This window comes from Calidris pugnax, unplaced genomic scaffold (assembly GCF_001431845.1).
Source record: "Calidris pugnax isolate Ruff unplaced genomic scaffold, ASM143184v1 scaffold50, whole genome shotgun sequence".
In the NCBI taxonomy this organism is placed as follows: domain Eukaryota; kingdom Metazoa; phylum Chordata; class Aves; order Charadriiformes; family Scolopacidae; genus Calidris; species Calidris pugnax.
Window position 1 is genome coordinate 5,219,502 of NW_015090780.1, and position 12,618 is coordinate 5,232,119.

Genomic DNA, 12,618 nt, shown 5'->3' on the forward strand with positions numbered 1-12,618 from the left:
ACCCTGCTCAAGCTGTGGTGCTTCAGAAGGAAGTGAGAACAGAGAGAAAACCTAACTAACAAACCATCTGATGGGAAAAACAAACCCAAAGTCAGCCCCCGCACCCCCCACCTCTCTGATGCCTGCAGGCAAGCACAGGTTTCCAGGCTTCAGATGCCAACACAGAATTGCATGTACCCTAACGGTGTTCAGGGCAATAAAAGCCAAAAAAAGCCGCTCACAGTCGGGAAGGAAGCGGGTGTCTCGGCCCCGGAGCTGGCTCCATGCTGCCCCGGCCAGGGTGGCCACCACCAGCTCGCACGCTCGCCACGGGGAAGCTCCATCTCCAGAAGCTGAAGGGAAATACAGTTTAAAAATAAACCTGTCCTTCCCCAAGAGCCCAAATGAGGCTTCCTCATCCCCAACAGATTATTTCAATTAAAGTACCTCTAACGCCAAAGAAGCGAATCTCAGGCCTGGCACGGTGGTACCTCTACGTGTCCGAGCCCGGCACGGCTCCTGCCACGCTCCTCACAGCCCCCTCAGCAATTCCACACCCTTCACCACGCGAGGACACCAGCACGGGATATATTACTTCACTAACACTCTTATCAGTGTTGGAAGCCCATTCTATTACTTATGTTTCACTTTCCCTTTTTTTAGGCATCCCAGCCTGCATTTGTCTTTTTGCCACAAAAAAGCACACTAAGATAATTAACTCACTGACTTTCAAGTCCTTTTCCAGTTTTACAGATACAATCTTCACCCTGACTCCCGTGAGACTGCCTCGCACTCCGCTGTGTTAAAAGAGTTTATGAAGCACAACTGTTAGACCCGTTATCCCGCTCACCTGACGCAGCACCGCCGGGGGTTGCGCTGGGAGACCCACCCCTGAGCTCTGACATCCCCCCAGCAGAGGCACCCTCAGCTCCACACACTGCAATTTTGAAAAACAAAATATAACGTGATACTACACCGAGCAGCAGAAGAAAGCTGCTGATGCCAAACCAGTCAATCTTACCAGAGCTACAGTCTTTCCAAAAAGGCAGAGGTTCACTCAGCAAGATCTCACCACACGTGAAGATACACTGAGCATTAATGATGTTCTTCCTATTCATCCTTGTTGCAAGAAACTATACTAAGTGATCATAACAAATTAAAATGCCCGTATTTGATACCAAGCATCTGGGCAACTTCTTACTTTAATCCCCTTTTTCTAAGAATTATAAGGAAATTACCATCAGGGTATCCCACAGTTTCTCATGCAGTTCCGTTGGGATTCTTGTCCGTTTCACTGTTTTGAAAATACCCACATTCTTGTCAATTTCACTGTTTTGAAAATACCCACATTCTACCAGATGATGCGGGCATTTGCCCTTCTCACAAGTGCTAAACTTCCCTTTCTAATCGCAGCATTGCACAGGATGGATACAGACTTTTTTTTTTTAAGGAATAAAATATCTATAGAACATTTTTGCTTTCTCTGCATAACTATGCATCATTTTACCACCTGCATTCAGTAATAAATCTATACCCAAACAATAGTATTAAAAATAAAATTAAGTGAAAAAATTACTGCTTTCATATTGTCCCATGGTGTTTACATTTTCCAAAATTATCAGAATGAAATCTATTAATTTTAATTAACAAAATAGAGGTCTCGGCTGATTCCAGTTATGCCCAGAAAGAAGTACTTTTTTTTAATTTGACAAGTAAAGTTTTATTCTGGGACTGAACTGGGTTAACTTTCTATTTGTGTCTAAGGCAGATAAACCTAGTAAGCCTTTTTTTTTTTTTTTTTTTAAAAACCCTTTCTAATCGCAGCATTGCACAGGATGGATACAGACTTTTTTTTTTTAAGGAATAAAATATCTATAGAACATTTTTGCTTTCTCTGCATAACTATGCATCATTTTACCACCTGCATTCAGTAATAAATCTATACCCAAACAATAGTATTAAAAATAAAATTAAGTGAAAAAATTACTGCTTTCATATTGTCCCATGGTGTTTACATTTTCCAAAATTATCAGAATGAAATCTATTAATTTTAATTAACAAAATAGAGGTCTCGGCTGATTCCAGTTATGCCCAGAAAGAAGTACTTTTTTTTAATTTGACAAGTAAAGTTTTATTCTGGGACTGAACTGGGTTAACTTTCTATTTGTGTCTAAGGCAGATAAACCTAGTAAGCCCTTTTTTTTTTTTTTTTTTAATAACATGTACCTATTAATTATTACTTATGGACACCATCTAAGACTGTAATTTCTGTCTACTTTTCCTTCCCTCTTCCCCCCCAGCTCCTTTCGAAACTCTTTTTATGTTTCTAAAGTATGAATTAAACCATGAGTTAAAAAGCCAGGCAGTATGTTGCCTGCATTATTTCAAAGTGGGGGTTTTTTGACTCCCTAGAATTGTGCAAAATAAGCAGAAACACTTTAGTAAACTCAGTCTTTTTCACTTTTTCTAGCCCCTTATTTCCCGTGGTGCCACAGAGACACTGAGGTAACAGAACACCACAAAGTTCTTTGGTGACAAACATAAGGAAAGCAAACATTCGACTGCGTTAAGATGCAATTACATAAAATGAAGATCATTCAAATAAGCAAAGACAAAACACAGGCAGAACGGAGCACCCTGAATTCCCAACGGTTTGGTGAAACTAGAGTCCAGTGACTCAGCTCCCTCCCATTTTCAGTTCAAAAACCTAAAAGGCCAAATAGTTACATGTGCAATTTTTAAGTGTCTGATGTGTAAGTTATGGAACGTATTTTTATCTACAATGTTCAGCCTAAGCAGAATGTGTTCCTATGAGTAACTATTTTGGAACAACATTAATCATTTTTACATACCAAAAGTAAAAGGTTGCATCTAATTTCCAGGCATCTATTTCAGTTTGCTTCAAAACCCAGGACTGACAACTCAGGAACTTCCTACTCTGCAGAAATTCAACAAAAAACCCCAACCGCCCCAGTCAAGTAAATCTCCCAGAAAGCTCTATAACATGCCTCCTCTAAAATACAAAGTACCAGAAACATTTAACTTAAAATTCTTACCAACACCGAGCTCTGCAACCGTTCTGCCAACTACCCCGGGAAGCGGGGGCCGGGGGGGAGAGGGGGAGCACACGGAGGGGCTGGGACAGGGCACTATCAGCCCCCCCCAGAGCCCCAGGACCTCGCCGAGCCTCTCTCCTTTCCCTTCTCTCACTCAGTTAAGGGGAAAAAAAAAAAAAAGTTCCTCAGCTTTGCATTGTGCTTACAGTTTTTTTCATTAATAATGCAGTGCGACAATTACATTCTCATTTCAGAAAAGTAAAAAAAAAATAAAAATATGTAATTAATAAAATCTTTTTAGCAAATAGCTATGTCCTTGTGATTATTATCTTTCGCTTATTTTTTAAAAAAGTTATTACAATGCTAAGTTTCCATCTTTATCTTAAATGGTCTTAAACTGTTGAAGGCAACACAAAATATGTGAAGTCATGCCAATTGCTGTTATGCAATTAAATTAAAATTCATGAAACCAATTAGTTTAATTTTTCCACAGTAATGCCACATTAAATCAAATTTAACTAGCATATTTATTTTTGAGTTATTTAAATTATCAGCATTAAGACAGGTATACAGTTTTCTGAACTTACTGTGCTAAGTGGCCCACTACACATCCTTGTCTATTAAAAAAAATAAATCAAGCAAGCGATGAGCAAGGCATCCTTTCTCTTTGCAAACTTCGGGAAGAAACCTACTTTGCTGACACCCATTTATCTCCTTCCAACGTTTTCTAATTAATATGAACATCTATATTACAGAGATAATTGTACTGGCAAAAGGGAATAAAAATGTCTTAACCTGAGGGAAACGGAATCTGCGGACAGGAGGAGGGTGTTTGTGAGTCCCCCCAGCCCAGGCTCACGGCGAGGTGTCCCCTGGGACCCCACCAACCCTCCCAGGGGAACCATCCTCCTCCTGCTCCTCCACCAGCCCCACTCCGGGAGGCCGCAGGGCTGCTGCTGGGAGAGATCATTACTCTCTGGGCCCCTAACTAAAAAGACAAGCGAACACAATGACTTATTAAACAGCCCTTGGAGAATAGTGGCAGCAACAGGTAGCTCGTGGAGAAGGTCTCCAGCCTCCTCGCACTTTTGTAATAGCAAACACCTCAAAAGAGAACATCTCGTCACGACATTCCACTACCACATTCCTCAAAAACCAGGTAATTTTGCCCCTTAGCTGTCAGAAACATACCTCAATGCATTGCTGTTTCTAAGTAAGCAAGCTCAGCTGTAAACAAGTAATTCTAATTAACTGCATGTTTACATTAGAGTACAGTTGTAGAATTAAACATTAAAAGCTGGTGCAGCTACACTTGCACTGTATCCCAAATACTCATGCATTTACTGGGAACTCTAGATCCAATTGCCAAAGGAAAATAGAAGGCATATTATTTTCAACATCAGGATTCAAGTTACATTAAAAAAAACCAAACCATCATGAGTGGAAATTCCTTCATTTCAACTTGAGAGCTCTGAATGACCAAGATCAAGCTGAACAGTTTCTGTATCTCAGCTCTTCATCAGAGATGGGACTCGGACAACCCTGATACACAAACGCATGATATAGCTAAAAATAAAGAGATAAATTTGCCTGCTGGATTATACTTCAAAGCATTAGCTATGCCTGCCTTGATCTAGGAGACACTCTGGAAGGATGCTTACAAAACTGGAACAAGAGTAGTGTTTTTCATGTTGAAAAAAAAATAATAAAAAAAGATGGCTCGGACTGGCCAGACGTGGCTCTTGCTGACCCTGCCCCATGGGGACCATCACCATCCCAAGGAACAGGCACCTACGACCAGACCCAGAGTGCTAGAAGGAGCTGAGAAAGGCACCGCATTTATTAATAAAGTCTAAAATAAGACATAATAAATTATGTCTTATATATACACAAACACTCTAGGTTTTAAGGTAATGAAACTGAAAGAAATCCCCCAGCTGGAATGACTGGCACCAGCTAAAAGGCAGCTGGGGAATGAGCAAGGGGAACCTCCAGGGACTGCGGGAACGTGAAGGTCCAGCTTCAGTACCAGAAAGGTATTCCAGGGGCTCAGGATGTTCAAGCGTGCTGGTCACACATAAAGAAACTCAAGTGTACGTCTGGACAAATTAGTAAAACCATTTTTTTACTGGGAAAATCAGAGTACTGCCCAGTCTGCCCATCAGAATATATGGGACAAGAAGAAACCCAGTGAGATTCTGTAACAGGGGCTCGAGAAAAGGTGATCACTCCACAGGCCCACATCTTGAGAAGAGCCGGAGTAACCCAGATCCACTGAATTGTTTTTCCAAAAAGACAATCAAGTGTGGAATACAGATATATACTTAATATTCTCTGCGCAGTTTTATTATTGAAGTTATGGAACGGGTTTTTTTGGGGTGTATTTAATATAGTTTGTGATTTATTAAATAACAAGTTGGATAGAATATGTACTACTAGATGTTTGCTTAAGATAAGAAAATGAAGAAAAGCACACCACTTCCACTTTAACTCATCAACGTGCAGAGTAAAAATATTCCAAAAAATATTTGGAGTGAACTGAGGAAGAATAGGGCTCTTTTTATCTGTTTTCTCTCAGTCTCACTCTCTCTCAGATACTGTTGTCCAACTTCAACCAAACCCAAAGGAGGGTTCCTGGCAGAGATTAATTTCCAGAAATGAAAGTCAGAGGCTGAGTAGAAGAGACCAAATCAGTGCTGTGGTGAGAAGCAGGAGTTGGGGTAGCCCTACAGCAGCCCCAGCACAAGCTGACTTCTGTCCAGGCACAGGACAACCTGAAAAAAGGAAGATAAAGGGCAGGAGGATGCAGGAGTATTTAGGGGATCGTCGGGGCTGTGGCCAAGGAGTGCGTCAGCAGGAGATGCGCAGGACAGCCCAGGTACCACGGGGGGAACCGCAGGTGCTGCAGGGGAGCGGGAGGGACGGCTGCGGGGAAGAGTCAGGAGACACAGGCCAAGTTACAGGATGTCAGTGGCTCAGCTGCCCACCAAACAGCTTATTTTCTGGCTTGAGAAGGTAAAAGGAAATTGCCATTTTGTAAAACGGGGCTTATTTTCATGTGTCTGTTTTTACCAAAGCTAACGGGTAAAATCCCACATCTCCCATCACAAGTCGAGACCCTCCCAGCCCCATTGAGAGCCTTTTCCACAGCCGAAGCTCTCTCCTGTCTCCCCCTTTGCCCCTCACATTCCAGCACTCCCGCCTCTTCCACTATTCATAGGCACTGCCCTCCCAGCTCTCCACAGCTCCAGCTATAAAGCTTTCTACTAGGCTGATAGCTGCCTATGCATACTTGAAAAGCTTTTGTGAAATTTAAACCTCAAAACAAATAAAACTACTGCCATATTTTTGGCCAGTCCCTTTACGTGCCAAATCATGTCTGCAGCATATGCAAATTGAGCTTAAGGGACGTGTTTACTACTCGGGTTTTTTTGTTGTTGTTTTTCTAAATCAGAAGACTGAAATATTTAACTGAAAGCACAAATGTCAAGTTGCAAGGCCAGGAACAATCATTCAGAAGACAGAGAGCTCTCAATGTGCAATGCCACAGAACGCGTAGTTCAAATCCTGCTTTTCCAGGAGAACCCAGCCACCAGCAGCACACCCAGCTGGGACTCAGCAACGCTGCACTTCCCATCCCAGCGTAAAAATGATGACACTTTTATGTCCAATTCTCACCATCCTTCTTCTACCTAGGTGACAGAGTTTCTTGAAAAAGCAAACACACAAAGCAAGGAGTTGGAAATAAAGCGTAATGTAAAAGGCAAGTCCATGCTTTCCTTCAGTCCTGCGCTGTCATCTCCCCACACCGGGTTCAGCCAGAGCCCACCACGAGCACGTAAACACAGACAGAACTAACCAGCTTCTAAACTTTCAGATGCCTTCCAGCATCACTTTTCTGACATACTGTCAGGAACATAAATAACATCATTTTGCACCCTAAAAAAACATATATTTTACTTCATTTCATATTGAAACACTTTAATGGCTTGATTTCAGAATGGCTCTGAGCAAGGCCCAGGAGTTACTCCAGTGACTAGCAGAATATTCAGTACCACGGGATGTTCATACTCTTTGCCAAGTAAGGCCCAGCGTAGGATATAGACTATCAGAATCTTCTGAAAACTCATCTCACAGTATTTAAAACCACACCTGAATAGTAGATTTAAATGCAAAACATTTGCACACTTTCCAGTGGAGAATGTCGCCTGCCTTAGGGCAAGATATCACAATAAACTTGAAAAACCCAAAATCTGGTAACTTTTTTCCTTATTTTTTTATAACAGAAGGAAATACTAATGCTGCTTCACTGAGGTTTACTTTTTCACAGGAAGGAATTTCCCCTTTTGTAGAAATAAGAGTATTTCCAAAGAAAAGATAATGTCAAGCACATAAACACAACATTAAACATCCTAACAATTAAGGAATTTCTGGTTTGCTGAGGTTGTTTAACGTCACCTCCCATTTCTTTCAAGTTGATGGAAGACAGTGATATTTAACTTGCATAAACATTTTGCATGAACTTTTACAAGCTATATGCAGCATTCAGTTCTTAATCATAGTATTTGTTCGCTGTTGGTATATTCTTGGCTTTTGACAAAACCCAATTACACAACTGTGTCGGTCCTTAGGACAAGACCCAAAATAGCCCCAAATGCGCATCCTCCTCCCCGCCCACACCTTCGCTCCCTGCTCTGGGGCACATCAAACCCGTAACCAGTTGTTCAGCTGAAACGGCACTTCTGAGTCCTGAGCAGACACGTACACACAACTTTTCCAGCACCGTAACACCTCAGCTGTGTCACCTCCTGCAACAGGAGCCCAGGGGACAAATGCTCCGCCTGAAACCTGCGGAAGCCACTGAGTGTGATGCAGAGGAGGGGATGGAGGAAGAAGGGGAAAGGGGGAAATCACACACATCAAGCCCCACGTGCCCCCTCCGATTTTCAATGTTCCTCGAAGACCAGGAAAGAATTAGTTTTGTTGCCAGCAGAGAAAAGTCAGTTTGACAGAAAAGTCAGTTTGTCTCTTGGCAAGAAACTGGTGTGATCATTCTAAAAACAAGGTGTTGGTACACAAATCTAAAGGAACTGTAGGAACAGAGCAATATCACCTGTGCATGCAAACTAATAATAGCCATTAGGAGGGAATCCACTATTTTAAAAGACTTAGTTATAAATATTACACTTTTTCCTCACTCATAACATTAACTTCCTTTCCACAAAATCACACACATAAAAAGCCCAAAGTCAGAAAACAGAACACAGTATCAGACAGCAGAGGGTGACGTTACTGAGACAGGAGATTGACACTGACCAACCTGACCAGACATCACTATTTACTGGTTTATGGGAAATAATGGTGGTAGTGCAGTACAGCTTTTGGTGGAGGAGAATGATTTGAAATGATTCACAGGTCCTTTCCCTACCTCCCCACTGAAAGAAAATAATTTTTAAAAGTACATGAGAAATACAAACATATTTGTCATCTAAGTCTTGAAAATAAAGCTATTCAGTTCTTCTTCTGCCATCATCATTAACAGAACTGATAAACACACAAACTCTTATTCAACACTTCAACAGACCAGCTGAAGGAAGTGTCGTCGTTACACATCGTTATACATCATCAGCCGGGACACTGAGGCCGAGAAGCGTTATCTGAAATTCCCTGTAACCTCGAGACTTCCTGGATCATAAATACCATCCAAACTTACTAATCACAAAGGAACATTCCCCTTATTTGTCAATCTTTGTAGTGGATTTCGTAAGTCACATTTCAACAATTTATTTCTATCTAAATATTTCTGCTTGTCCCAGTTTTTCCCATGACACTTCAAAACTGCCTATCGCCCCTGCCAATTTCCAGCTTTCTAAAACCGTGCATGACAGTGACCCTCTCCTCAGAGCCCGTCGGCCAAACCCACAGCGATCACACAGGGGAAAGAGGACTTAAAAAAAATAATAAAGTCAGTGAAAGGCCACGATCTCGGAAGCAAAGCACCCCAGCCCCAAGATAATAAGGAGATTTTCTTCCTCTTCAACCTGAACTACACATTTACATTAGTTCTTCCAACTACATTCCTTACTCCTCTTCTCCTCCGTTGTGGAGTCTTCATTATGCTTAAAATGCAGCTCTTCCATGCTAAAGATGATGCACCCTGGAAGAACCTTGTGGAGAAGCCCCACTCCCATTATGAAGCTGCTGTAGGAAGACACCAGCTGATGGCAGGGCCAAGGGCACGCATCCTGCAGGAACTGGCCATGGGCTAAGCCCACCAAGAACCCCATGCCATAGACCATGCCTTGCTTCTCCAATATTCTATATTCTACTCCACTTCCCAATGCCACAGAGCTGTTCCTTCCCACACACCGCCTGCACAACAGGAACAGAAAAAAATAGGTATTTCTGTCTCTAACTCAACTATGATTATAAAAGGAAATACAAAAAAATTTAAACAGTCTTTACTGTAGTTAACTTGGATAGAACTTTTAACCACCTTCAAATCCACCTTAGTATCGTTAACTACCAAGCACATTAATTACCTGGAACACAGTTCCTCAAATAATTAATTAGCTAAAGTGACCAAGAATTGGAGTCCCAAAGGAAATTCTTCTAGTTCTGTAGAATTACATAGATTTCACCTCATTAAATGCTACAACTCTACCTGAGGCCAATTCACCTAAATGCACATGACAACTGTCCCTTCATCTATTCAGCTGCAGAATCCTGAGACCAAAACAAATGAAAAATCCCCACACTGACTGAAGGAAGCTGGCGCGTTCAGCACTGGATATCCTGTTTAGTCACCAGCAATGAAGAAGAGTATGTGAGTAACACTAAAGAAAAACTTTTGATTCGCAGCACATTAGACATCTTTCTTAACAGGTACCCTCTCTACTTCAAACAGCAGTTATCACAGGGCAACCAAATCAAAGGCAAACAAGTTTTAGGCAGGACTTCAAACTGGACTTCTTTCGAGCCACATGAATAAGCTGCACTAACAGAAATAATTCAAAACTACAGTTATGTACATGGACACTAACATTAAAAAATATCTCTTCATCTCCAGCATACTTCAGTTTTCACAACTTCTCTGCTGTTATTCATCACATCAGCTGCGGGGCTGTACGCAAACAAGTTTATGTTCTAGAACGACCGATAAGAACATCAAGAGAAGTAATGCTTTGCTTCTCCTACTCTTCCAAAAAACCTCCATGCTGTCTCTCTCATTAGCTGAGCCCTGCATCATTTTCCCCCAAGGTAAGCAGGGCACAAAGGGAACGAACTGGGCAAAAGGCACAGTAGGGCAGTCAGGACAATGCAGGGAGCAGCTGGGGACTCTGAAGAAAATACAACTTAATTAAGGACTAACGTGTAACTTGCAAGAACTTCGAAACACTAAAAATCAGCCTTCTCCCCCGTGTAAAGTGTATGTTATAAACTACTGATTATTTTTGGCAACAAAACCGTAAGACTAGATACATTGTAACTTATTTCTTGTACATTTTATACATACCACTTTATAATTAGATTTTTATGCACCTGAGTGTTCCAATACACACCACCCACAAAAGGACCGACTGCAGGACAACACGCTGTGGGGTGGACAACCCCCAGTTCCCGAGCTGTGCCCAGCTCCCCAGGGATGCTCTTCAAGAGCATCTGTAGGCTTAGAAAACTTTGAAGAACTGTTGGTTAAATGGATTGATACTTTTAGAGGTGTTGCGGATCCTTGACTTCCACTTTCATTGATGAACTTCTAACTTAGCACCTAATTTTGACAGCTGCTACATCACAGCCAACTTATGCAAATCTTTTAAGTCACACAAGTCTTTTAAGAGGTCTTTAGTAACAGGAGCAGCCAAAATAATGGAGACAATTCAGCAGTCACAGGATGCAGGACTGGGCACTTATGAACAAGAATTATTTTGGATAAAGAAAATATTCCCTATAAAGGGGAGCTAAAAACATGCAGCACAGAATGTAATTTAGTATGAATCAGTCTGAACTTTTTCCCAAAAGACTGTGTATCTTATCCTGAACTAGCATCTGGGAATAAGGAAGAAGTACTGTCTGGGCTCCTTGGCTAAACTTTTAGCTCAGACATTTTTACTAAAGAATCAGCTACTGAAAGACGAGTGAAGGTTTAATCTTCCCAAAAAGGCTGGATTCACGAAATAGATGACACTACTAGAAACTAGAGGATGCCAATACAAAAATGTTATGTTTGAAAACAAGAAAGACAAAACCAGTAATATAATCTAAAGAAATCAAACGCAGAGAATAAGCTCCGAAATTCCAATACCTTAATTCACTTAGAATTAGTTTAGCAGGTTTTGGTAAAAAGACACTTGCAAGCGTAAACTAATAAGCAGGAGAATCTCTTCCTCCTCCCCAGCAAGGTTAGATGAAAAGTTAGTAAACACAAACATTTCTCAGACAAAAAAATAGATTTCCATTTTCCTTAACCTAATGCCATTCCCTTCCTCACAACTATCAAATAATTGAACACATTTAAAGTGTGAACAAGAAAAGCTTTTAGAAACATAATTTAACACAAGCATGTGGACAAAAAAACACAACAGAAGAGAAAAGAGAATCTGATCTATTATGCCCAAAATTAATAGTACAGTCTCATTTTGTGAGGAGACAGAAACAAAAGCCTTACGTGCTCTAAGTAAAGCAAACTGCTTTCATTTTGTACACTAACAGGAGGCATGTTTACAGCAGGATGAATCAATGTGCTATAGCAGAGGTAAATCAGTGTCAGCCATGTTGAGAAAGAAATTGCAGCTAAAAAAACAAAAACCCGAACCACAAAACTTAAGCCTTAATCAAATCGGCTACACTGAACCTTGATATAAATCATTTCATACTGTTAGCTCTTACTTATTATTGGTGCATGACTTCTTCCAGTTAATGTCGATTAATCTCATCTAAAAATACACATCCAAATTCTAGACACTGCGAAACAGTAGCAAGAAGAAAATATACCAAGCTATAAAGCCACAGCAACGACTACTGTGTGGCGCACAGGCATAAGGTAGGTTGTAAAGTGAAAAAACAAATGCACTTACTCAGCATTAAATCCATTCACGTGCAAGATCCTCATCTGTTTGACTATTGTGCTTTTACCGGATTCACCAGCACCTAGAAAATGAAAGTAAATTGATTTCAGAAGGAAGCATGAGTGATGAAGGGACACGCTACAATTTTTTCTTCAGGGTAAAATCGAGAAAGTTGGTTTTATCAGTGGAAGAGTGAAAAGTGAAACAAAAAGAAATAATTGCCACTGGAAACTTCAGTTGTAGCTAAAAATAAATGCCCAGCTCAAGTCATGTGTCAGATCTGAATCTTGGATCATTTCACTGTCCATTTTTCCAGTGTCAACGTTAAACGCAGATTGCAGGGTTTGGAAGGAAAAAGGACAATTTCAACATTTTATAGAGAACAAGATCGGGAACGTCAAAATCTGCTTGCTTTGTCACTACTATCTGATGGAGAGAGACTGACTGAAGTCCACACTAAACTGAAGCATTTTTTTTAGATCCTTAAAATATTTTAAGTTTGGCTGTGGTTATCA

At 40.9% G+C, this 12,618-nt stretch overlaps 1 protein-coding gene across 2 annotated transcripts in view; it reads right to left on the reverse strand.

Moving 5' to 3' along the window:
• GNAS (GNAS complex locus) overlaps positions 1–12,208 on the reverse strand; it is a 66,449-nt gene extending 54,241 nt beyond the window's left edge. For both annotated transcript variants that reach the window (XR_001413539.1, XM_014955514.1), the window contains exon 1: positions 12,113–12,208. Coding sequence is in view for 1 of the 2 variants with exons in the window: in XM_014955514.1 (XP_014811000.1) it covers positions 12,113–12,147 (35 nt within the window). In the remaining variant the exon portion in view is untranslated. The remainder of the gene's footprint in view (positions 1–12,112) is intronic.
• Between the last annotated feature and the right edge of the window lie 410 nt (positions 12,209–12,618).